Source organism: Takifugu rubripes, chromosome 17 (genome assembly GCF_901000725.2).
Source record: "Takifugu rubripes chromosome 17, fTakRub1.2, whole genome shotgun sequence".
Taxonomy (NCBI): Eukaryota; Metazoa; Chordata; class Actinopteri; order Tetraodontiformes; family Tetraodontidae; genus Takifugu; species Takifugu rubripes.
The window spans coordinates 15,143,093-15,167,926 of record NC_042301.1 but is presented as its reverse complement, the minus strand read 5'-3'; the positions used below and the strand labels follow the sequence as shown (position 1 = coordinate 15,167,926).

General features: G+C 42.9%; 10 protein-coding genes and 2 pseudogenes across 10 annotated transcripts; 7 read left to right on the top strand and 5 right to left on the bottom strand.

Moving 5' to 3' along the window:
• Nucleotides 1-916: 916 nt before the first annotated feature.
• Nucleotides 917-1,382, top strand: LOC115253389 (histone H3). The gene has a single exon (XM_029851544.1). The coding sequence runs from the start codon at nt 950-952 to the stop codon at nt 1,358-1,360; it is 411 nt and encodes a 136-aa protein (XP_029707404.1). The 5' UTR covers nt 917-949; the 3' UTR covers nt 1,361-1,382.
• A 676-nt stretch (nt 1,383-2,058) lies between these two features.
• On the bottom strand, nt 2,059-3,544 carry LOC115253386 (histone H1-like). The gene has a single exon (XM_029851541.1). It carries the CDS (start codon nt 3,484-3,486, stop codon nt 2,863-2,865), a length of 624 nt encoding a protein of 207 aa, XP_029707401.1. The 5' UTR covers nt 3,487-3,544; the 3' UTR covers nt 2,059-2,862.
• Nucleotides 3,545-5,276: 1,732 nt separating this feature from the next.
• LOC101070409 (histone H4) lies at nt 5,277-5,809 on the top strand. Its single transcript, XM_003979806.3, has one exon. It carries the CDS (start codon nt 5,304-5,306, stop codon nt 5,613-5,615), a length of 312 nt encoding a protein of 103 aa, XP_003979855.1. The 5' UTR covers nt 5,277-5,303; the 3' UTR covers nt 5,616-5,809.
• A 442-nt stretch (nt 5,810-6,251) lies between these two features.
• LOC115253392 (histone H2B 1/2-like) lies at nt 6,252-6,703 on the top strand. Its single transcript, XM_029851547.1, has one exon. It carries the CDS (start codon nt 6,277-6,279, stop codon nt 6,652-6,654), a length of 378 nt encoding a protein of 125 aa, XP_029707407.1. The 5' UTR covers nt 6,252-6,276; the 3' UTR covers nt 6,655-6,703.
• Nucleotides 6,704-7,794: 1,091 nt separating this feature from the next.
• On the bottom strand, nt 7,795-8,264 carry LOC101074764 (histone H3). The gene has a single exon (XM_003979584.3). The coding sequence runs from the start codon at nt 8,228-8,230 to the stop codon at nt 7,820-7,822; it is 411 nt and encodes a 136-aa protein (XP_003979633.1). The 5' UTR covers nt 8,231-8,264; the 3' UTR covers nt 7,795-7,819.
• A 266-nt stretch (nt 8,265-8,530) lies between these two features.
• Nucleotides 8,531-9,482, top strand: LOC101074545 (histone H2A-like). Its single transcript, XM_003979583.3, has one exon. It carries the CDS (start codon nt 8,575-8,577, stop codon nt 8,950-8,952), a length of 378 nt encoding a protein of 125 aa, XP_003979632.1. The 5' UTR covers nt 8,531-8,574; the 3' UTR covers nt 8,953-9,482.
• Nucleotides 9,483-12,038: 2,556 nt separating this feature from the next.
• Nucleotides 12,039-12,637, bottom strand: LOC115253396 (histone H2B 1/2-like). Its single transcript, XM_029851551.1, has one exon. The coding sequence runs from the start codon at nt 12,605-12,607 to the stop codon at nt 12,233-12,235; it is 375 nt and encodes a 124-aa protein (XP_029707411.1). The 5' UTR covers nt 12,608-12,637; the 3' UTR covers nt 12,039-12,232.
• A 1,380-nt stretch (nt 12,638-14,017) lies between these two features.
• On the bottom strand, nt 14,018-14,543 carry LOC101071610 (histone H2A-like). The gene has a single exon (XM_003972506.3). It carries the CDS (start codon nt 14,485-14,487, stop codon nt 14,110-14,112), a length of 378 nt encoding a protein of 125 aa, XP_003972555.1. The 5' UTR covers nt 14,488-14,543; the 3' UTR covers nt 14,018-14,109.
• A 219-nt stretch (nt 14,544-14,762) lies between these two features.
• On the top strand, nt 14,763-15,292 carry LOC115253388 (histone H3). The gene has a single exon (XM_029851542.1). It carries the CDS (start codon nt 14,832-14,834, stop codon nt 15,240-15,242), a length of 411 nt encoding a protein of 136 aa, XP_029707402.1. The 5' UTR covers nt 14,763-14,831; the 3' UTR covers nt 15,243-15,292.
• A 2,810-nt stretch (nt 15,293-18,102) lies between these two features.
• LOC115253387 (histone H1-like) lies at nt 18,103-19,074 on the top strand (annotated as a pseudogene).
• A 1,184-nt stretch (nt 19,075-20,258) lies between these two features.
• On the bottom strand, nt 20,259-20,721 carry LOC101068314 (histone H3). Its single transcript, XM_029851543.1, has one exon. The coding sequence runs from the start codon at nt 20,689-20,691 to the stop codon at nt 20,281-20,283; it is 411 nt and encodes a 136-aa protein (XP_029707403.1). The 5' UTR covers nt 20,692-20,721; the 3' UTR covers nt 20,259-20,280.
• Nucleotides 20,722-23,845: 3,124 nt separating this feature from the next.
• Nucleotides 23,846-24,609, top strand: LOC115253268 (sodium/potassium/calcium exchanger 2-like; annotated as a pseudogene).
• The last annotated feature ends 225 nt before the right edge of the window (nt 24,610-24,834 follow it).

The following is a 24,834-nucleotide window of genomic DNA, read 5'->3' as shown; positions in this document are numbered from 1 at the left end:
TACACTTCTGATGTAGCAAATTCTCAACAAAAGGAGAAACAGGAGCTATGACTGAAAAAGAAAATAATAGATAAGGTGGAGGTCATCTGATCACTTCTGTATTTATTAATTATATCCATAATTACTCATGAGGTTATTGAGATATTTTAAAAGCTAAATTTTGTTCAGTATTTGTACAGGTGAAAAACAAAAAAACAGATGTAATGGTTTTCTTGCTAAATTCCATTTATACTAACGATTAGGTCAGCTGGAGAAATACATTAGATTCCTAAACGCTGTGGCGACAGACTACATGTAGAAGAGAAACAGCTCCACCTATCGGTCATACAAATATATATTTCATAGACACAAAGGTAAACGTGAATAGTCTTTTTCTAGTTCTGCTGAATGGTGAAGATCCTTTAAATCCCACGTTACGGTTATTTGCTCCCTTCATATATTTGTTTATTTTTCGTGATTGTTGTTTTCGGGTCTCTTTTGGTTATTAAGATCCCCTGTTCACAGTTCTTTTGTAGATTATTTTAGGCCATTCTTACCCTGATGTTATTTTATTTTAAACTATACTAGGATATTAAAATGAGGAACTATTTTAGTTTGACTGCTGGACTCGTTTATATTCACAGATGTAAAAATATGGGTTTAAACTAAAGTCAAACGTTAGTTTAATATTTGAAGGGGCCCATTGTATTGCTGGAGTCCAACCGTTAAATTTTGCAGAGCCGGGAGGACGGTTACTCGTCACTTGGCGCGCACAATCAGAAGCGAGGACCTTTTTGCGCTTTTATTTTGTCGTTTGTTTCAAACACATGGTTCTCCAATGGGGAGCAAAGATTACCGCGACGAAGATCGTGTGACCAATCACAAGCTCGGGGAAAAAAACAGCGTCATCGTGCTCCAGTTTAAGAGGAGCGATTTCGCACAGTTCTCTTACTTTTCCTCAGAGTTAACAATGGCAAGAACTAAGCAGACCGCCCGTAAGTCCACCGGAGGTAAAGCTCCCAGAAAGCAGCTGGCCACCAAGGCCGCGCGTAAAAGCGCCCCGGCCACCGGCGGAGTGAAGAAGCCTCACCGTTACAGGCCCGGCACCGTCGCTCTGAGAGAGATCCGTCGTTACCAGAAATCCACCGAGCTGCTGATCCGCAAGCTGCCCTTCCAGCGCCTGGTGAGAGAGATCGCCCAGGACTTCAAGACCGACCTGCGCTTCCAGAGCTCGGCCGTCATGGCTCTGCAGGAGGCCAGCGAGGCTTATCTGGTGGGTCTGTTCGAGGACACCAACCTGTGCGCCATCCACGCCAAGAGGGTCACCATCATGCCTAAAGACATCCAGCTGGCCCGGCGTATCCGTGGAGAGAGAGCTTAAACTGTCTGCTCGCACACCAAAACACAACAAAGGCTCTTTTAAGAGCCACATCAGTTTAATGCAAAGGGCTTCATCCTTTGTTTACATTCTGGCACTTCATTTTTCATTGACTAGTTACTCGTTTGAATTGTAATAATCATGAAAATATGGCCGAGTAACCTGGTTTTATGGAAGCTCATGTGCTTTTTGTTCGTGGGTCCCCTGGTTACAATGTTACACTTAAACTTTAGGGTTATGCCTTTCATTTAGTTGAACATTGCATTTGGCTTTTTTTTGACACAAACTTAATATAAGCTTGTAAGTTTTACACAGGATACAGTTAAATGACGGTAGGAATAAATTACTTTATATCAAGTATGATGTTTACACATTTAAGTTACAGGACAGCCAAGTGCCATGGTGTGGGTTTTTGTTATGTCGAGCGACCTGCTTCTTTGTTGCAGTGCAGATGGTCCTCGGATAAATTTCTTGTACAGTTTTTCCATGAAGATTCCAAAAAATACTGATTTCCTGTTGATGTTTAAACCCATTTGTGACATCTTCTCCCACACCTCTCTGACACTCCAGCAATAAATGTGCTATTGATTCCTCCGCCTGGCAGTTGTCAAATGAGCACCTCCTGGTTTTTAACATAGCAACTCCATTGAACAACTGTCCGTACTGCTAATCACCCCACTGATATTAGCCGCATTGTATCCCTTTTATTTTCTGAGAGGTTTTTATTGAAGATGTTCTTGATACATTGAGCATAGTCTGAGGTATCCAGGTGCTTGTAGTAGAAGATGCCACCATACATGTAATTATTTTATTGTATATTATGAGACCAGTTTATATTTTGGTTCTCTAGAGGATCTAAAAATCACTGTATAGTAATTTATTATCTGGTACCCCTTGTCCTGAATTTTCTACCTTGGAAAATTTCTCTTTCTATGGAGTCTTTTGCATTTTGCCATAATCTGTCATTAAGAACAGGCTATTTTAATACATCAAGTGAAAATATTGCATTCTTTATATTTACTTCAGTGTCACAATTGCAGCTTTACACGCAGCAACTTCCCTTGTTCTGTGTTGTTTCTGGCTAAAACAGTCTAATTTGTATCCAGAAATGATTGAGAAGAAAGTAATGCAGTATTATGAGTACTCAAGTGAGTGAATGTACACTTAAGAGAATACTGGCTTGGATCAGTTTTCTACATGTCTGTTATTGGGGGTAGTTTTAGCATTAAAAGTGCATTTTTGTTTCTGGATACTGTGGTGCATCAATGATCAGAATATCTTGTTTATGACATATTGAATATTGTTTCACCCCCCCATAGTTGATATTTTAGGTGTGACTGAACCTTAGCAAGTCCAGCAAAAAGGCCCAGTAAGTCAGTGTCTCCCTTGAAATGGTGACTTCAACATAAATGAATAAAGAAAGATCATGTTAAGTAAAGGGAGTGTTGTTCTCTCAGATGCTGTGGTGGCTCTGAAAAGAGCCTTTGAGGGAGTAGTCGAGATGTTCACTTCTTCTTGGGTGCTGCCTTCTTGGCTTTGGGCTTTACTGGCGTCTTCTTTGCTGGGGCCTTCTTTGTCGCGGGCGTCTTCTTCGCCACTTTTTTCGGGCTCTTCGTGCTCGCCTTCGGGCTTTTGGCCACCTTCTTAGCCGCCGCAGCCTTCTTCGGCGACTTCTTTGGAGCTGCTGCCGCCTTCTTGGCTGCGCTCACCTTGGGCTTCTTGGCAGCGGCAGCTTTAGGTGCGGCCGCCTTCTTCGCTTTAGGAGCCGCTTTCTTGGCTACGGGCTTCTTGGCTGCGGGCTTCTTCTTGGCGACCGGCTCCGCTGCCTTCTTGTTCATCTTGAAAGACCCAGACGCTCCGGTGCCCTTGGTCTGCACCAGGGTGCCCTTGCTCACCAAACTTCTCACGGCCATCTTCAAGCGAGCCTTGTTCTTGTCCACGTCGTATCCGCCGGCTGCCAGATCCTTCTTCAGTGCCGCCAGAGACACGCCATTGCGCTCTTTGGACGCCGACACGGCTTTGACGATCAGCTCGTTCACGGTCGGGCCCGACCTCTTCACCTTGGAAACCTTCTTCTTTGCGGCTTTCGCCGGAGCGGCGGGAGCTGGGGCCGGTGCTACTTCTGCCATCTTCACTGAGCTTAGTCTCTCTCTGTGTGAGTCAATCGGCAAATCCGGCGCGCACAACTGCACTTAAACACACCATGAGAACCGTGAAGACTCAACCACCTCGCTGCCTCCTCGCAGCCGCCCGAATCTCGTCCAACTTGTGCTTTCTCACCATCCTAAAAACCTGAACAAATCAACGATAGCGAGCTGCGCAAGCCTTTCTGTGCAAGGAACCCATAGCGAACATTCACTTCTTCACACTCAACTCACACAGCCTTCTAATACTCTCCGTATTTAAGTTATTTAGCCTCCAAAGCTCAAGTATTCCCAGTCTTGACGAGCGACGCTTACTGACTCGTGCCTAGTAATTCGCTCGTAAAATACTAATTAAAGCATGAAATTTAATCCCAAGCGTCATTTCGAGGGCCTCAAATGTTTCTGTGTGTACCTCAAATAAAAATATAGTTATTATGACTTTCGTTTGAAAGAAGCAGATGCTAATCTCGAAGCAGCAAACACATCTGAGGTGGTTGAGGCATGATGGCGGCAGCACTGACGTGAGGGAGTGTTAAATTATTTTAAAGCGAAATAAACTGAACATATTTTTTAAACAATTAGATCGTTTGTGTTTTGTATGTATTATACTGTGGATAATCTGTACAAGTAACTAAAATTCAATGCATATATATTCCTCTGTTGCCTGGGAGAGAACACGCTGACTGCCTCCAAGCTTGATAGGGTAATAAAAGTATACGTGGGCATGGGCATGTGAAAAAATATGCCATTCCAAAAAATTAACAGTGAAGAAGTCTGTTCATCAATATTTTAGCAAATACTTTTCAATTGACATTCATATTGTCTATAATTATCTATGTTTTTTATATATTATTAATTATGCTCTGATGTTAGAGTTGTGGAGTTCTCCCATTTATGATGCCTCCCATTTATGATGCGTCAGTTATATACTGAAGTCAACATGTCTGTTATTTCTTCTATACATTTTATATAAACTAGCATGGGCAGTTCATCCAGCCCAGGAGCTCGCCTTTATTCATTTCCAATATTGCTTGTTTAAATTTCCCTCCCCCTGATTTAGGTTTACTTCTTGTATGTTACTTTGCTCCAGAATTCCAGCTCGTCCTTAATTAGGTCAAGATATATATTTTTTTCAGACAGCACTTTAACAGTTTTCATTTTTGTTTTTCTTCTTTAATCATCTGACCATTCTCCCTCTGGATGACATCAGTATATTTATTTTTAGGTTTCTTTCTTCTTTTTCTATGCATATTTATCAGTCCTACCATGTTAAACTTTCCATTGCTGTCTTGGACTTTGGATATTGAAAGTTTTATTCTTTCTCTAATGGTCTCCCAGAGACAAATACAAGACTCTGTTAGAAAATGTAAACTTTTTGTCATTTTAATTTCTTTTTTAAGTTCTATTGCAATCGTGGTATTCTTTAAGCAATCAACATTTAATTTCCAATAACATTTTCTTTCGAGTTGCCAGGTTGCAATAGTGCTTCTACAGTCAGAGGGTGAGAGTTTATTAACAATTTATTTTATATTCTAAAGGGAGAATGTATGACTATGCTAAATTCGCTGAATTCTTGTTTTTTGCGTTGTTATCAAATCTTGTACTAGTGTAAAACTCTAAGTGTCTTTCATATCGCTTTACTCTAATTTTTAGCCCACCTCCCCACCCCACCTCTTGTTCGAGCCCTCCCCTCCCCCAGAGGCCGCTCCTATCTGACTTCTTTTACGTCCTCAGACATGCTTCTAATTTCCTGACAGCGCGAGTTCGCCGTTACTTCGGGTTGACAACATTAACCTTTCAACATGAGCGGAAGAGGCAAAGGAGGCAAAGGACTGGGGAAGGGAGGCGCCAAGCGTCACCGTAAGGTTCTCCGTGATAACATCCAGGGAATCACCAAGCCCGCTATCCGCCGTCTGGCTCGCCGCGGTGGTGTGAAGCGTATCTCGGGTCTGATCTACGAGGAGACCCGCGGAGTCCTCAAGGTCTTCCTGGAGAACGTGATCCGTGATGCCGTCACCTACACCGAGCACGCCAAGAGGAAGACTGTGACCGCCATGGATGTGGTGTATGCCCTGAAGAGACAGGGACGCACTCTCTACGGCTTCGGAGGATAAACGCCATTTGTTCTAACTCAACAATACCAAGGTTCTTTTAAGGGCCACCCACATATCCCAAAGAGTTACATCCATGTCCTTGAAATACAATAATATTAAGGTTTCTACAATTTTAAAATCTCCCTTAGTTGTGGAACAACATGATTTCACTCCAGAAATATGACTTGCTTCCCAACATCTAAAAACCCGAGGGGCTATAACGGGTAAAACTATTAAAGCTATATAGAATTGTTTCACTTGTGACTGTTTATAACGGCCAACACACCCGTTCTCTGCTTGTACTTGTCTCAACGACCCAAGGGTATGATGAGCAGTTCGCTTACAATTGACATGTAGCTTGTGCGTCTTATATTTGTTCCTCCACCCCTTAAGCCTCACTCTGCCTCCGAGCAGGCTCCTTCTATAATAAGGCAATTTTCGCCTATTTAAATAAAAATTATAGGCGATATCTCAAATGTAAACTGGTAACCCGCAATAAAATGATAAGACGCAACTTCTGCGGCTGCGCCAATTGACAACTTGACGCATTCCTATTGTGCGGGGAGTGAGCTGCCGACCAATCAGAAGAGCGAGATCACACAGTCCTATTTCCATGAAGCCTGTATAAAAGGAGACCACCTCTGGCAACGTTACTACAGAGCGCTAGAGCAACGGGAGGAAAATGCCTGAACAAACGAAAGCGTCCGCGCCCAAGAAGGGCTCCAAGAAAGCCGTGACCAAGACGGCCGCTAAGGGAGGAAAGAAGAAGAGGAAGACCAGGAAGGAGAGCTACGCCATCTACGTGTACAAGGTGCTGAAGCAGGTGCACCCCGACACCGGCATCTCGTCCAAGGCCATGAGCATCATGAACTCGTTCGTCAACGACATCTTCGAGCGCATCGCTTCCGAGGCCTCTCGTCTGGCCCACTACAACAAGAGGTCCACCATCACGTCCAGGGAGATCCAGACCGCCGTGAGGCTGCTGCTGCCCGGGGAGCTGGCCAAGCACGCCGTGTCTGAGGGCACCAAGGCTGTGACCAAGTACACCAGCTCCAAGTAGACATCTTGTCAAAAGTCGCAAACCAACGGCTCTTCTAAGAGCCACCACATCCTCTTCAGAGCATACATTTACACGTAATCTTCAAAACTTAAACTGAGCTGGAAAACGCACTAAGCTGCTGAATTTAGTCAACTGCCTCATGTAGTATAAACTACTACTTTAATTTATTTTATTTTTTTTAGCTCTTGGTGTGTCGATACTGCCCCATTGGGACAACAGCCCTCAAAGCTTCTAACTTAAGTATCAGACTTGCTGTGCGTTTTGAATGAAGTACAACTGCACGGTCTGAGGAAATCAGTCAGTTCACTCAAAGTGAGCTGTAACACAGGACTGATTCCCAGACTAATCTGACAGCCCTGCTTCTCTTCTGGTGATGTGAATTGGGTGCATCCTTGCTTTTTGCTGCCTGCCCTCCTTCAACAGGGGGCCCCCACTGCTCTCCCTCCTCATAGGTGCTGTAGAGACTTGAATGTTTTCCACACACTACAAACATTGGTAACGCTCATGTTCACTCTAAATGGAAGGAATGGTTGTGGCTTTGAGATCATATGCTACATATTCTTGGGGTTGAAAACCAAAAGGAATCTTCATTAAATTAAAATGACTAAAATTTATAAGCTGTCTGCTTAGCACCAGGCTGACAAGGCTCTGCAGGAGGCAGATGAAGCTCCTCTTCAGGAGCCACATAAGTTTCCAAACAATCTTACTCACAATATCACTTTTGATTTAACATATCAAAATAGTTTAGTTGAATTAGTGAATGGATCTAATGCATTTGAGCAGAGAAGGAAGAAAATCAGTTTAAACTCCTTTATTTAGATTCTTTCTCAGCAGGTTTACAAACTGCAACCAGCACATCAATTAGTCCATCAATTGTCTCAATGATGTGCAAAAAGAAATTGGACAGCATATACATACACTTTACATATGAGAGCAGGGACAGACATTTGTAAGGCTTTCAGAGATTTAGATATTTGTTTCCAATGTAGAACTTATTCTATATAAGATAACAAGGTGAGTAATACAATCTGTATACAGTGTATTTTTTATTATAGCAAGCCCCTTTTGTAGTTTTCTGGATAGTATGGAACCAAGCTCCTCTTAGAAAATTTAATGTGGCTCTTAAAAGAGCCTTTGTTATTTTTTTGGTGTGTGAGCAGACAGTTTAAGCTCTCTCTCCACGGATACGCCGGGCCAGCTGGATGTCTTTAGGCATGATGGTGACCCTCTTGGCGTGGATGGCGCACAGGTTGGTGTCCTCGAACAGACCCACCAGATAAGCCTCGCTGGCCTCCTGCAGAGCCATGACGGCCGAGCTCTGGAAGCGCAGGTCGGTCTTGAAGTCCTGGGCGATCTCTCTCACCAGGCGCTGGAAGGGCAGCTTGCGGATCAGCAGCTCGGTGGATTTCTGGTAACGTCGGATCTCTCTCAGAGCGACGGTGCCGGGCCTGTAACGGTGAGGCTTCTTCACTCCGCCGGTGGCCGGGGCGCTTTTACGCGCGGCCTTGGTGGCCAGCTGCTTTCTGGGAGCTTTACCTCCGGTGGACTTACGGGCGGTCTGCTTAGTTCTTGCCATTGCTCTGTACTGCTGAGACGCGGGACACGAGGAAATTGCAACTTTGGCCGCCGACGCTCTTCTTAAAGCGGTACAGCGGCTGGAAGAGCGATGACGCTGCTTCAGACTGGGACTCGCGATTGGTTAGATGAGCCTCTGCAGCTCCAGCACCGCCCGGGGGGAGCGACCACCACCCGGGTGTCGGCTCCTTATTGGTGGCTCCTGCTGTTCAAAAAGTCCGCCAAATTACTCTTTCCTGGTTGGTGGAACTACACTCGTCGGACACGCTCGTAGGCATATAAGTCGGGTGTGTGGCGGCACAAGCCTCATTCTAGATTTTGAAGTCTTTTGAATACGCATTGAAGATGAGTGGACGTGGCAAAACCGGCGGCAAAGCCAGAGCAAAGGCAAAGACTCGCTCCTCTCGGGCTGGACTGCAGTTCCCAGTGGGCCGTGTGCACAGGCTGCTCCGGAAAGGCAACTATGGCGAGCGCGTCGGTGCTGGTGCTCCCGTCTATCTGGCCGCAGTGCTGGAGTATCTGACCGCTGAGATCCTGGAGTTGGCTGGCAACGCTGCCCGCGACAACAAGAAGACTCGTATCATCCCTCGTCACCTGCAGCTGGCTGTGCGTAACGACGAGGAGCTGAACAAACTGCTGGGAAAAGTCACCATCGCTCAGGGCGGCGTGTTGCCCAACATCCAGGCTGTTCTCCTGCCCAAGAAGACTGAGAAAGCCAAGTAAATGCTTCTTTCTCAAAATACCCAAAACGGCTCTTTTAAGAGCCACTCACTACAATCTAAAAGCATAGTTTTATCATTTAAATTTTGACTTGATGCAAGTTGGCCTATTTTAACGCACTACTACTAAAATGTATAAATGCTATACACCTATTTCAATGCACTCATTTAGGCATGTAAAGACTGATATGGACTTAACACATAGTGAGTATCAATGTATTTATAATGCAATTGACATGTCAACTCATGAAAGACTGCAATTGCTGATTATTGCATTATTAATTGAATAATATGCAATTTGGGAAGTGTGAACAAAGTTTGTAAGAAGCAGCTGTACTCGGATTGCTGTCCACTGTATAGTTGTTTAATTACAGTGTCTGGGAGTGAGAGAGTGGTGCATTAAATAATTTAAATGTATGAAGTGATGTTGTAAAGGTCTCTGGGTCAGACAGGAGGCCCAAATGGATATCGGAGAACTCACTTTAGGCTGGTCATAGATTCCGATTTATAAACTGTTAAAGTGACTGTAATGAGTTTCTGCCAGGAAGTGAACTGCAGCTAGTCTGTTTGGCAGAGCTAAAGCTTAAAGCTCCAATTTGCCGAAGTCACCTGACCTGGGGAAAAAGGTCAAATTTATAAGTTATAACTGAGTCTGAAGCTCTAGCTTGCTGCACTGTGTGTGAAAGTCTTATTTTTCCTTGATCAAGTTCCCAATAAATGTCAAGGAGACTGCAAAACAATCTTTCCAGTGCTTTTTCGGCTTTTTGTAGTTTAACCAATATACTCATTTGGTGAAACTTTTCCAATAGCCAGTGGTTACATGTTCAGTATTTGTTCCAATTACTACTACTCGGATGTGTACAAAGATCGATTCAAATGTGGCCATGTGTACTACATTTCTTAGGTCAACACGATAGATGGCGTAAACGAGCCATACAGATGCGGCGCGAAGAGGCGGAAGGAACGGACTGTGGTGTTTTCCCCTACGTCCTCAGACACTTGTGACGTAGTCATACTCATTTCAGCAGAATACATGAGTTGCAGAGTGAGTTTACATCTGTGCATGTAGTCTGTGAATGAGTGGTATACGGACAAGGGAGCCATGGCAGGATTTTCTGCTCTGCCCGGGTATCAAAATGCTTTATCTGTTTCAGCACAAAAGACCAGGTGAAAGACTGCAATAACTCTGCTGAGAGTGTAACCTTTTGGAAAATGAGGCCATATTTATTTTCACTCTCTACAACAATAAGGCCGAGGACCTGAGTCAAAAAGAAGAGGACCAGAACAGACAGGCTTATTATCGAGGGCTGGCAGAGGGAGAGGCTAAGGAACTTACTGTAAACACCCTGAGAACCAGGTCCATAAACCTGTGAATCTGAATGGAGGTCCCAGCACAAACTCATGGAACTCAGAGAGTGGACCGCACGGCCCTCGGGAGATGACAACTAAATGGAGATCCAGCAGGAGGCCGCCAACATCAGCCTGGCTTAGTTATTCCATCTTTCTTAATATGATGCCTTGGAGACAGTAAGGGAGGCAGAGAGTGTCAGAGGAGACAAGAACTATTATTTGGCCAGTCAGGAACCAAGTCCCAATGCAAATAATAAAATTACACTGTAAAAATGACTTTGATATCCACCTCAAACTGTAACTTAAGAGGGATCAAGTCAAGAAAATAGACTAAAATGAGTGCAAGAACTGAGGCTGATAACTAAAGATGTTGCCGATGTTTCTGCAATGTGGACAAAAGGAACAAATGTCTTTTTTAAAAAGTTCCAGTGTAGATTGGTAAATCAAACACAAAATGTTAAACAGAGACTTAATGAATATATTCTTGGCTCTCCAAACAAAAACAGGTAAGACATTAATAACCTGGATGACATTAAGATACAACTGAATAAAATGAACAATGTCTCATACAGTGTGTGCCCATAAGCAAGAGTCGTTTTCATTTTTAAAGCACTAGCATTTTCATTGACTATTATAAGTTGGGCTGGACATTATAATATTGAAATGGACATCTAAAAGTAGATGAAGATGATTATGATAATATTGTGATATGGCATAGGCCCAAGTGTTGTCTTCTTTGGTTTTAAAGGCTATGTTAGCTTACATTGAAACTGTTCTTAGTCTGGACAATTTATTTTATTCAAAACCTGAACCACAAAGGTTCAAACCATTTTAAATGATTGTACTTGCCCTCGCTTTGAAGACTAGAAGCTTTTTTCATCAGCTTGTGACAGAACTTTCCCCGTCGCTGTGATAAGAAACATGTACTTTGTCCGAAATGAGCACAGGAGTTTAGAAGAGTCAAGTCCAAAAGGTTTATTTTCCCAAAACAGCGATGGTGCAGGACAAATAGATTTTACCATTAATTTGTCCTCATCACTGCTGGGTTCCTTAAAAGCATTATGAGATGTCATCTCTCACTGTTTGTACTCCTGTATTGATAAGTGTATGCTGACGTAACCCTTCAGGGTCCAATTCAACTTTCCCTTGATATCACCCAGACTGTAGTTGTGGTCTAATGTTGGATGACTACCTGACAGCAAAACCATCACAGTGCACCTGGTTTCCTGGTTTAAGCAGCAGGACATAAGAGAAAATGTGCAGGCAATTTCTGTGGCCAGACTGTCAAGTGCCGACTGACCATCGGAGGCAGTGAGAGCCATCACTGATTCACCCTCATTAAATAGACTTGCAAACTGCAGTTTGGCATCAGTTTGAATAATATGCTTTAGATAAGGTCAAATGGGTAGTTGTTTTTAAAACTGTATAAAGTAATAAGAGGCTGTTAGTATTGTGAAAAAAGACCCCTATATTAATATAAATCAGACTTTTACATATCCAATGTAAATGATAAATATCTCAAAGTGAGCTAACCCCTATATTTTATTAGGTTTAGAAATTGTATTATGTATATAATATTGTAATGCATTTTGATAACTACAAGAACACCAAGTCATTTTACAACCAAAAAAATATACATACAGCCATATACTAATAACAGTCCCCTTGGTTTTCCCCCCTTCTACATTTTGTAGGTCTGTAAAGCTTGTGTGGTAGCCGAGAATCATTAATGAAGTCTGGTTTTAAGTCATTTTCACTTTTAAGCCGATGTTGCAGTAATGTTTTACACCACATGAGGCAGTCGACAGTTAATTCAGCAGTTTAGTAGTTTTCCAGCTCAGTTTAGGTTTTGAAGATTCCATGTAAATGCATGCTCTGAAGAGGATGTGGTGGCTCTTAGAAGAGCCGTTGGTTTGCGACTTTTGGCAAGATGTCTACTTGGAGCTGGTGTACTTGGTCACAGCCTTGGTGCCCTCAGACACGGCGTGCTTGGCCAGCTCCCCGGGCAGCAGCAGCCTCACGGCGGTCTGGATCTCCCTGGACGTGATGGTGGACCTCTTGTTGTAGTGAGCCAGACGAGAGGCCTCGGAAGCGATGCGCTCGAAGATGTCGTTGACGAACGAGTTCATGATGCTCATGGCCTTGGACGAGATGCCGGTGTCGGGGTGCACCTGCTTCAGCACCTTGTACACGTAGATGGCGTAGCTCTCCTTCCTGGTCTTCCTCTTCTTCTTTCCTCCCTTAGCGGCCGTCTTGGTCACGGCTTTCTTGGAGCCCTTCTTGGGCGCGGACTTTGCTGCATCAGGCATCTTGTTGTAGATCACGAAGAACAAACAACTGTGACGCAGGACGCAAGAAGGCCCTTTTTATACGGGCTTTATGGAAATACAACCGTGTGATCTCCCCCCTGCGATTGGTTGAACTGCGCACACGTGATCATTTACAGGGTCGTTTTCTTTTTTTTATCAAAATTAAACTTTATTGAGGTTTCACATCGACATTTTTCCCCTTCATACACACAGTGTCCCCTGCTATTTTAATTCAGTTCTTTATTTAAACGGTGACTTTTGATATTAGCAGATTTGCTGAATCACCACCACACACCTCGTTTCCACAACTTTATTACATTAATGCAACTGTTTTTTTGTATCCCTTATTATACTGATTTTTTGATTATGATCAAACCTATTTGTAAAACCCATCTTCTCCCACAGCTTTCTGGACCTCTAACCCTCAAAGAATAGGTGTTCTGTTGTTTCTTCATCCTGGCAGTTATCAAATGGAAATGTATTTGTTGTGACAGCAGTTTAACATTTAACTGCCCGGACTGCTAATCCCCCATCAGCCACATTGTATCTCTTGTTTTCTTTTAATGAAGATGTTTCTGATGCAGTGATTGTAGGGGAACGTGCCATTATTATCACTTATTTTGTTGTATATTTGTTTGGTGGACATGTCACACAGCTATATGGTTAGATTTTCCAGGTTATTAAATTACTGTGCAATGGTTTATAATATGACATCAATCATTTTAACAGTCCTCTTTTTGGTGCAGCTTTAAACTTTGTCTATCCAAATGACCTGTCACATCTTGATGCAACATTTTCCAAAATGCATTATTATATTTAATCCCAAGTCAATTGTCCCCAAACCTCCATCTTCACTTTTGTATAAAACCTCTTTTTCCTCTTCTCCAATCATGAGCTCTTTTTCACCAGTAGATAAAATTCTGCACTTTTACCACATCGTGTCTATTAGAATTATGTACACAAGAAAAATACAAAACAGTGACATCTTCACATTGTATCACATGATTTTCAGATGCTCCTATTGTAGAATTTGTGATGGTATACAGTATTCTGATTTTGTGTGCATAGTTTATAATTGAGACATGAGATTCCTTAGTTGTGCCAAAAAACAAATTCAGTCTATAATTCATATTTTACCTTGATTAATTTACTTTACACAGGAAGAAACAAAACCTGAAAGAAGTTATGCATTCTCAGCCATGATTACCCATACTTTCTTATAGGGTGGTGCAAGTTCTCATATTTATATGCACGATTCTGATGTTTTACGAGCAGCTTTTTGGGCAGTAATTCCTCCTGTTTATAGCATTACATTCTAGCTTTTTCCAGTTCAATTGCCCAATGATCAAGTTTTAATGAATGAGCCTTAAACTGAGGTTGTCAATCAATATATTTGCTGATCACTGTCCATTATGATGAGAATTAGCTCTTTATTAGATTGTGTGTGGCTCTGAAAAGAGCCCTTTTGGTGCCAGAATAAAGCAGTCATCAACTACACGGATCTATTTCGCCTTCTCGGTCTTCTTGGGCAGGAGAACAGCCTGGATGTTGGGCAACACGCCGCCCTGAGCGATGGTGACTTTTCCCAGCAGTTTGTTCAGCTCCTCGTCGTTGCGCACAGCCAGCTGCAGGTGACGAGGGATGATACGAGTCTTCTTGTTGTCGCGGGCAGCGTTGCCAGCCAACTCCAGGATCTCAGCGGTCAGATACTCCAGCACTGCGGCCAGATAGACGGGAGCACCAGCACCGACGCGCTCGCCATAGTTGCCTTTCCGGAGCAGCCTGTGCACACGGCCCACTGGGAACTGCAGTCCAGCCCGAGAGGAGCGAGTCTTTGCCTTTGCTCTGGCTTTGCCGCCGGTTTTGCCACGTCCACTCATCTTCAATGCGTATTCAAAAGACTTCAAAATCTAGAATGAGGCTTGTGCCGCCACACACCCGACTTATATGCCTACGAGCGTGTCCGACGAGTGTAGTTCCACCAACCAGGAAAGAGTAATTTGGCGGACTTTTTGAACAGCAGGAGCCACCAATAAGGAGCCGACACCCGGGTGGTGGTCGCTCCCCCTGGGCGGTGCTGGAGCTGCAGAGGCTCATCTAACCAATCGCGAGTCCCAGTCTGAAGCGGCGTCATCGCTCTTCCAGCCGCTGTACCGCTTTAAGAAGAGCGTCGGCGGCCAAAGTTGCAATTTCCTCGTGTCCCGCGTCTCAGCAGTACAGAGCAATGGCAAGAACGAAGCAGACCGCCCGTAAGTCCACCGGAGGTAAAGCTCCCAGAAAGCAGCTGGCCACCAAGGCCGCGCGTAAAAGCGCCCCGGCCACCGGCGGAGTGAAGAAGCCTCACCGTTACAGGCCCGGCACCGTCGCTCTGAGAGAGATCCGTCGTTACCAGAAATCCACCGAGCTGCTGATCCGCAAGCTGCCCTTCCAGCGCCTGGTGAGAGAGATCGCCCAGGACTTCAAGACCGACCTGCGCTTCCAGAGCTCGGCCGTCATGGCTCTGCAGGAGGCCAGCGAGGCTTATCTGGTGGGTCTGTTCGAGGACACCAACCTGTGCGCCATCCACGCCAAGAGGGTCACCATCATGCCTAAAGACATCCAGCTGGCCCGGCGTATCCGTGGAGAGAGAGCTTAAACTGTTTGCTCGCACACCAAAAAACAACAAAGGCTCTTTTAAGAGCCACATTAAATTTTCTAAGAGGTGCTTGTTCCATCTTTTGTAAATTCTTGTACATAAAAAATTGGTAAATTAGACAACTTGTTTCCTCTTTTAACAAAATGTGACAGTCTTGAAGAAAATTTGAAATGTAAATATGAATAGTAAACAGGTATATCTATGTAAACATGTTAAATGTAAATTTTAAGCATGAATGTAACTGAATAAATGTTGATTGTGAATTACAAAGCGAAATCTAAATAATGTCTAAACCCGCTAAAACTTCAACCTCAAACAGCATACAGCCCGGCCCACTCCTGACTCTGGATTGTTGGACAACACCAGAGGGGAAACTAAAGTGAAATAGATCAAACTCTGCTGCCTTGTCTAATTTTGCTACCACTCCTTTTACATTAGTTGTGTCTACATCTCTATGTACTAATGTTACCATATAAAACATATTCTTTTGTGTATTTCTTCTATGTTTAATTCAATATTTTAGGAGGAGGATATTTGATGGTCCAACAGTGCCCTAGCAACACGATATGCTATTTATTATCTACTTACACCATCTGCATTTTGAAGAGTAAAGCCAACCTAAGGTTACATACATAATAATTCTTACTGAATGTTGAGTAACTGGTTGTGAAAGTTATCGGGTACTGTACTGCCCATGTGCAGAACCACAGAGTAGCACTTTTTGATAGGTGGCAGAAATCAACAGGGCGCCTGGGTTGTCAGCCATGTTATCCATTGATCAAGAGTCAGTTGTGGGCATGGCTGTACTTTAGTTTACTCTCGGTGAGATATTTATCATTTACATTCGACATCTACATGTATATGTAAAAGTCTGATTTATATTTTATACACACACACACACACCCTATATATATATATATAGGGGGAGTGTGTGTGTGTGTGTGTGTGTGTAAAAAAAATTGTATATATACAATTATTACTGTCTCAGTAATTCCCTGGCCTATATATATATATATATATATATATATATATATATATAGCCCGAATCTCGTCCAACTTGTGCTTTCTCACCATCCTAAAAGCTGCACCCACCCTAAAAGCTGCACCCACCCTAAAATATATATATATATATGCATAATTTCATATTTACCCTTGATTGGATTTTTCTAAATGTAAAGAAACTAGTTGTGATATTTAAAAATAAAAAAAAATGGCAGCCTATACATCACAGTTGAAGCATTCCATAATGCTGTACTGACCAGGTAATCTGTAAATTAATTGAGCGTATTGTTGTCTCCCTAGGCCTTAGTTGCCACGGTATAACTTGCATTTATTTGTCTTTGTTTTGAAGAAGTATGTCTCATACACTACCAAATGGCTGAGCCCAAATTAGTTGACTGTCCACCCACTGAAAAAGCTAGATGTTAGCCAAAATTAATAATAGATACTGTATAATGTAATGACCACCACACAAATTCAGTCTGGGGCATGTGAAACTACAAATATACTTTAGCTGAATATTTAGTACATTACCATAGGTAATTAACACTTGCATTCATTTATTTGCTAAATGAAAATGTAAAAAATGTCTCATTCATGCTGGTTGTGTCTTTCATTTAGTTATTGCAGCATAATGCCTAAAAGGAAAAGAAAATAAAAAGAAAGGAGCTACAACAGGCACCCTGTGTCATATTCTTCTTGATGGGTCAAGTAATTTTAATAACCTATTGCCATAAATCAATATACAGTTCCATTCAACATGTATCTGTATTAGTTGGGCTTTTATTTCTATTTTTTTTTAATTTTATTTTTTAATTTTATTTTAATACCACGGTGATGTAATTAGGCAGCCAGCGGTGGCCTATACCGCAACGCTTCTTCTTTTTTTTTCCCCCACTGAAAATACCTGTGCACGCACGCCACTGCAGATCCGGCTGTCAAACTATGTTTACTATTACAAACTAAATTATTGTTAGTTAATTACAGGTTTCTAATTCAGCTTCTGCCTCTCAGGCATAGGGGGACAGAAACTGCTTCTTACGTCAAACTGTCTCAGTAATTCCCCGGCCAAACTAATACTCTTGATGTTTCACCATGGGACAGAAAGCCTTTTATACAGCATCGAATGTAGCAGTGTAAGTCGAATATTCGCATACAGTACTTTGTAAGATCTGACGGATGTGCATACAGTAATGACATTTACTGACCCCATGAAGCCAGGTAAGAGTGGGTCCAGCCTGCTCGGACTGCAGATGGGTTTATGTAAATTCTACTTACCAGACTGTCCTAAGTCTCAGACCCAGGCAAGTGAAAAATTTGCAGCCTTACCAGTATATTATAAATGAGAATTATGTTAAGAATTAAGGATTAACACGGTTGATATCAGCGCTGCCGCCATTGTGCCTAAACATCAGAGATGTGTTTGCTGCTTCCATACCAACATCCATTTCTTACAAAATAACAGAGAAACGATTGATATTTTTGCTTGAAATCCATAGTGAACCATTTATTCTAGCCTCAAAGCTGTTTTTTAAGATGTTTGACGCTTTTAAAAATATTTTACGAGCGAATTACTAGGCACGAGTCAGTAAGCGTCGCTCGTCAAGACTGGGAATACTTGAGCTTTGGAGGCTAAATAACTTAAATACGGAGAGTATTAGAAGGCTGTGTGAGTTGAGTGTGAAGAAGTGAATGTTCGCTATGGGTTCCTTGCACAGAAAGGCTTGCGCAGCTCGCTATCGTTGATTTGTTCAGGTTTTTAGGATGGTGAGAAAGCACAAGTTGGACGAGATTCGGGCGGCTGCGAGGAGGCAGCGAGGTGGTTGAGTCTTCACGGTTCTCATGGTGTGTTTAAGTGCAGTTGTGCGCGCCGGATTTGCCGATTGACTCACACAGAGAGAGACTAAGCTCAGTGAAGATGGCAGAAGTAGCACCGGCCCCAGCTCCCGCCGCTCCGGCGAAAGCCGCAAAGAAGAAGGTTTCCAAGGTGAAGAGGTCGGGCCCGACCGTGAACGAGCTGATCGTCAAAGCCGTGTCGGCGTCCAAAGAGCGCAATGGCGTGTCTCTGGCGGCACTGAAGAAGGATCTGGCAGCCGGCGGATACGACGTGGACAAGAACAAGGCTCGCTTGAAGATGGCCGTGAGAAGTTTGGTGAGCAAGGGCACCTGGTGCAGACCAAGGGCACCGGAGCGTCTGGGTCTTTCAAGATGAACAAGAAGGCAGCGGAGCCGGTCGCCAAGAAGAAGCCCGCAGCCAAGAAGCCCGTAGCCAAGAAAGCGGCTCCTAAAGCGAAGAAGGCGGCCGCACCTAAAGCTGCCGCTGCCAAGAAGCCCAAGGTGAGCGCAGCCAAGAAGGCGGCAGCAGCTCCAAAGAAGTCGCCGAAGAAGGCTGCGGCGGCTAAGAAGGTGGCCAAAAGCCCGAAGGCGAGCACGAAGAGCCCGAAAAAAGTGGCGAAGAAGACGCCCGCGACAAAGAAGGCCCCAGCAAAGAAGACGCCAGTAAAGCCCAAAGCCAAGAAGGCAGCACCCAAGAAGAAGTGAACATCTCGACTACTCCCTCAAAGGCTCTTTTCAGAGCCACCACAGCATCTGAGAGAACAACATTCTCTTTACTTAACATGATCTTTCTTTATTCATTTATGTTGAAGTCACCATTTCAAGGGAGACACTGACTTACTGGGCCTTTTTGCTGGACTTGCTAAGGTTCAGTCACACCTAAAATATCAACTATGGGGGGGTGAAACAATATTCAATATGTCATAAACAAGATATTCTGATCATTGATGCACCACAGTATCCAGAAACAAAAATGCACTTTTAATGCTAAAACTACCCCCAATAACACATGTAGAAAACTGATCCAAGCCAGTATTCTCTTAAGTGTACATTCACTCACTTGAGTACTCATAATACTGCATTACTTTCTTCTCAATCATTTCTGGATACAAATTAGACTGTTTTAGCCAGAAACAACACAGAACAAGGGAAGTTGCTGCGTGTAAAGCTGCAATTGTGACACTGAAGTAAATATAAAGAATGCAATATTTTCACTTGATGTATTAAAATAGCCTGTTCTTAATGACAGATTATGGCAAAATGCAAAAGACTCCATAGAAAGAGAGATTTTCCAAGGTAGAAAATTCAGGACAAGGGGTACCAGATAATAAATTACTATACAGTGATTTTTAGATCCTCTAGAGAACCAAAATATAAACTGGTCTCATAATATACAATAAAATAATTACATGTATGGTGGCATCTTCTACTACAAGCACCTGGATACCTCAGACTATGCTCAATGTATCAAGAACATCTTCAATAAAAACCTCTCAGAAAATAAAAGGGATACAATGCGGCTAATATCAGTGGGGTGATTAGCAGTACGGACAGTTGTTCAATGGAGTTGCTATGTAAAAACCAGGAGGTGCTCATTTGACAACTGCCAGGCGGAGGAATCAATAGCACATTTATTGCTGGAGTGTCAGAGAGGTGTGGGAGAAGATGTCACAAATGGGTTTAAACATCAACAGGAAATCAGTATTTTTTGGAATCTTCATGGAAAAAACTGTACAAGAAATTTATCCGAGGACCATCTGCACTGCAACAAAGAAGCAGGTCGCTCGACATAACAAAAACCCACACCATGGCACTTGGCTGTCCTGTAACTTAAATGTGTAAACATCATACTTGATATAAAGTAATTTATTCCTACCGTCATTTAACTGTATCCTGTGTAAAACTTACAAGCTTATATTAAGTTTGTGTCAAAAAAGCCAAATGCAATGTTCAACTAAATGAAAGGCATAACCCTAAAGTTTAAGTGTAACATTGTAACCAGGGGACCCACGAACAAAAAGCACATGAGCTTCCATAAAACCAGGTTACTCGGCCATATTTTCATGATTATTACAATTCAAACGAGTAACTAGTCAATGAAAAATGAAGTGCCAGAATGTAAACAAAGGATGAAGCCCTTTGCATTAAACTGATGTGGCTCTTAAAAGAGCCTTTGTTGTGTTTTGGTGTGCGAGCAGACAGTTTAAGCTCTCTCTCCACGGATACGCCGGGCCAGCTGGATGTCTTTAGGCATGATGGTGACCCTCTTGGCGTGGATGGCGCACAGGTTGGTGTCCTCGAACAGACCCACCAGATAAGCCTCGCTGGCCTCCTGCAGAGCCATGACGGCAGAGCTCTGGAAGCGCAGGTCGGTCTTGAAGTCCTGGGCGATCTCTCTCACCAGGCGCTGGAAGGGCAGCTTGCGGATCAGCAGCTCGGTGGATTTCTGGTAACGACGGATCTCTCTCAGAGCGACGGTGCCGGGCCTGTAACGGTGAGGCTTCTTCACTCCGCCGGTGGCCGGGGCGCTTTTACGCGCGGCCTTGGTGGCCAGCTGCTTTCTGGGAGCTTTACCTCCGGTGGACTTACGGGCGGTCTGCTTAGTTCTTGCCATTGTTAACTCTGAGGAAAAGTAAGACAACTGTGCGAAATCGCTCCTCTTAAACTGGAGCACGATGACGCTGTTTTTTCCCCGAGCTTGTGATTGGTCACACGATCTTCGTCGCGGTAATCTTTGCTCCCCATTGGAGAACCATGTGTTTGAAACAAACGACGAAATAAAAGCGCAAAAAGGTCCTCGCTTCTGATTGTGCGCGCCAAGTGACGAGTAACCGTCCTCCCGGCTCTGCAAAATTTAACGGTTGGACTCCAGCAATACAATGGGCCCCTTCAAATATTAAACTAACGTTTGACTTTAGTTTAAACCCATATTTTTACATCTGTGAATATAAACGAGTCCAGCAGTCAAACTAAAATAGTTCCTCATTTTAATATCCTAGTATAGTTTAAAATAAAATAACATCAGGGTAAGAATGGCCTAAAATAATCTACAAAAGAACTGTGAACAGGGGATCTTAATAACCAAAAGAGACCCGAAAACAACAATCACGAAAAATAAACAAATATATGAAGGGAGCAAATAACCGTAACGTGGGATTTAAAGGATCTTCACCATTCAGCAGAACTAGAAAAAGACTATTCACGTTTACCTTTGTGTCTATGAAATATATATTTGTATGACCGATAGGTGGAGCTGTTTCTCTTCTACATGTAGTCTGTCGCCACAGCGTTTAGAAATCTAATGTATTTCTCCAGCTGACCTAATCGTTAGTATAAATGGAATTTAGCAAGAAAACCATTACATCTGTTTTTTTGTTTTTCACCTGTACAAATACTGAACAAAATTTAGCTTTTAAAATATCTCAATAACCTCATGAGTAATTATGGATATAATTAATAAATACAGAAGTGATCAGATGACCTCCACCTTATCTATTATTTTCTTTTTCAGTCATAGCTCCTGTTTCTCCTTTTGTTGAGAATTTGCTACATCAGAAGTGTAAAAAGTGATTTGGTGATTTAAAGTCTGTATTTTAGGCTTTAGACAAGTTTGGTTAATAACAGTAAAGCAGAAGATCCAAAATGGAGGTACATTTCTTTTGGTCTCTTTCTAATGGGGCAGAGGTCTCTGACCTCCTCATATATAACCGTGCACCTATTTTAGGCATTAGCGTTATCCGATAAGCTATTTGCTGATCCTAGCCTCGCAGACCACGGAAGCCTGCGTATCTGTTCTTTTACACTTTGGCTTCTATGTGAACAATTTCAACATATTTTGCCATCAAAAATATTCTTGTTTTTAAAGTACTTTGCACTTTCTTTATGTAATGCATATGTTTCTATTACATATCTGAGGCAAGGTGAACTGATTTTGTTGGGTTTGGATACACGCCTCTATCATTAAAGCTGCCTCTCCCTCACCAACTAATATCTTCTAATATTTCATAATCAAAGAGATGTTTTGTTGTTTTTTTTCTTTTGGAAGAACTAGGATGATTCCCTTGCATGCCAAGTGACTTTTTTATTTTTTTAAGTTCAGTAAGTGATGTACTAGGCTTACCTAGAGACAGGCTGAGGTTAGGTTAGTTGTGTAACAAGTTTAGCCCTTTCAGGACTTTACATTGTCCTAAAAATAGAAATGAAGGGTCATTTACAGAACCCAGGAGAATCACCCCTTCAGTGCCACTTATAGTGATGATGCTGGCTGATGATACTGTAAAGACACGCACAAGGTATCAATGGGTATTTAATCAAATATTTTGCTACATTTACAAAGGGTATTTTAGTCTCATCAGACATAGATACTGAATTAAAAGTTTAATCCAAAGTATTTGAAACCCCATGACAGCCTCCACAGTGTTACATCAAGGAGTCATCAGGATAGTTTTCAAAGCCGCACTATGATCTAATAATGCGATAGGCTCTAGATTGTCCAAGCTATAAGCTCCTTGTGCAAGGGATGGTGAGAAATAACACTTTAAATAAGGTGTGCAGACTGTTGCTGGAGGAAGGACATGATTGGGAGGGGTGATCTTTATTCCTGGAGAGAAGGTGAGGGTGGGGAAGAGGAGTTGACGAAGCAGACGAGGAGGGAGGCAGTGTCAGGAATGGGAGGAGCATTGAGAGCGAAGGAGGAGCTGCCAGTCCTGAGGTTTTCAGCTGGTATCTTGGATTTCATCTGAGGGGAAATCTCACCACCGAGATCTTCAGCCTTCAGAGTCATCGTCCTTGATGGTTCAATTCTGTGGAATATTCACACAGACTGGACGTGACCACTTGCCGCAGGTCTTTTTTATGCAGAGGAGATTGCCAAATGTGGTATGACAAATAAATGTTTTGTTATTTATTTATTGTTAATATTACCTGTATGCATGTTAGTTTTTCAGATTTCACAGTTGTGGATAAGGAAAAAATGTAATGATATTTTTAGATTCTTTTTTTTTTTCAAATCTAAATTTTCTGTTAATTATTGCAATTTGGTTTTGTAACTTCTTTCTGTAGCACACGTGTGCAGGGCTCTCAGGGATTAAATAGCTTCCTAATGAGATTTCACTAATGTCCAAGCTTCACTTAAAGCAGAGATCTCACTGTTCTCAGGACAAAGTCAAGAATGACACCAGAAATTGATGCTAATACTTTTCTGCAACTACAGATGGTAATTAATTCATTGTCTGCTCACATAACAACGGAGAAGATTGATTAAGTTTTAGGCACAACTAATTCAAACTAATTTTATCTATCTATCTATTAAATACATATTTGGTATTAAATATTGGTCTGACCTCAGTATTAGAGAGCTGTCAGTAATTACTGTGCAGGGGTATAAAATGTAATGTTTTAGTTTTTGTGAAAGATCAGTGCAAAGAACACAGTAACAGCATTCTACAAAGATGCATGACAGCTACCTAAGCTCTTGAGCACTGTTAATACTACCTTAAAAATGGTTGCAAATTACAAATATACAAGTTGTGACCATAGAATTGGTTTGTGTTGGAATAAGAAACTGCTTTAGCATTGCTGGCCTCTTGTGTAACGGCTAATTTTCTGTCTTGCAGCGAGTAATATGAGGCCCGCCTTTCAATGGGCTGGATCCTGTGTTTAGACCAGGGAGCAGCATGCCAACAAATCGGTGAACCACTGTGGCCTGTTAAACCCCCACCCTTGTATCAACATCGGCACTGCCCAACAGACGGGGGACTCGCGTTGATTTTGCCTGACAATCTTGGCCAAACACCATGGATTTCACACTACCTATTAGAAGTCGGGACACGATGACATCATCTAGCTCTGCACCTCTCCTGGGTCCTCACAGCCGCTCCAGGAATCACTACCAGGGCATCAAAAGAAAGCTTCGTCGTGGACGAATTCTAGGATTCATCATTAGCTTGGTGGCAGTCTGCGCAGTCTGCTCACTCTGTGCCTTGTCACTGGCCACATCGGTGGCTAAGGAGCTGGAGCTGGTCTTCGAGGGCTCAGCAGAGGCTGTAGCTCCCCGAAGAACTCTTCTACACCACCGTAATATCTCAGCTGCACAAGAGGATACCACCTATAGCCATGAAATCATCAGACATAGAGCTTAATCACGGGGACTATCCCACAGACTTATTCACCATTGAGGAGAGACGCCAGGGTTATGTGGTGCTTCATATGTTTGGAATGTTGTACATGTTCATAGCCTTAGCTATTGTTTGCGATGAGTTCTTTGTTCCTGCACTCACTGTCATCACAGAGAAGCTGGAGATCTCAGATGATGTAGCTGGGGCCACCTTCATGGCAGCAGGGGGCTCTGCTCCAGAGCTCTTCACTTCTGTCATTGGAGTCTTCGTCTCACACAGCAAACGTGGGCATTGGAACCATTGTGGGCTCTGCCGTCTTCAACATCCTGTTTGTAATCGGATGTGTGCTATGTTCTCCAAAGAGGTGCTACACCTCACCTGGTGGCCTCTGTTCCGAGACGTCTCATTCTACATAGTTGGCCTGCTCATGCTCATCTATTTCTTTCTGGATAATCAAATCACGGTTTTAGAAAGTGTCAGCCTCTTGTCCTTCTACGGCTGCTATGTGACATTCATGAAGTTCAACTCCAAGTTTGAACGTTTCATCAAATCAGCATTCACCAGCAACCAAGTAGACAAGGTGGAGACTGCTCCACAGGTGAGCTCGCTCCATCCATCCATCCAATCCATCCATCCATCCA

Coding starts and splice junctions, on each gene's coding strand:
- LOC115253389 (XM_029851544.1), top strand. CDS start 950: ATGGCAAGAACTAAGCAGACCGCCCGTAAGTCCACCGGAGGTAAAGCT.
- LOC115253386 (XM_029851541.1), bottom strand. CDS start 3,486: ATGGCAGAAGTAGCACCGGCCCCAGCTCCCGCCGCTCCGGCGAAAGCC.
- LOC101070409 (XM_003979806.3), top strand. CDS start 5,304: ATGAGCGGAAGAGGCAAAGGAGGCAAAGGACTGGGGAAGGGAGGCGCC.
- LOC115253392 (XM_029851547.1), top strand. CDS start 6,277: ATGCCTGAACAAACGAAAGCGTCCGCGCCCAAGAAGGGCTCCAAGAAA.
- LOC101074764 (XM_003979584.3), bottom strand. CDS start 8,230: ATGGCAAGAACTAAGCAGACCGCCCGTAAGTCCACCGGAGGTAAAGCT.
- LOC101074545 (XM_003979583.3), top strand. CDS start 8,575: ATGAGTGGACGTGGCAAAACCGGCGGCAAAGCCAGAGCAAAGGCAAAG.
- LOC115253396 (XM_029851551.1), bottom strand. CDS start 12,607: ATGCCTGATGCAGCAAAGTCCGCGCCCAAGAAGGGCTCCAAGAAAGCC.
- LOC101071610 (XM_003972506.3), bottom strand. CDS start 14,487: ATGAGTGGACGTGGCAAAACCGGCGGCAAAGCCAGAGCAAAGGCAAAG.
- LOC115253388 (XM_029851542.1), top strand. CDS start 14,832: ATGGCAAGAACGAAGCAGACCGCCCGTAAGTCCACCGGAGGTAAAGCT.
- LOC101068314 (XM_029851543.1), bottom strand. CDS start 20,691: ATGGCAAGAACTAAGCAGACCGCCCGTAAGTCCACCGGAGGTAAAGCT.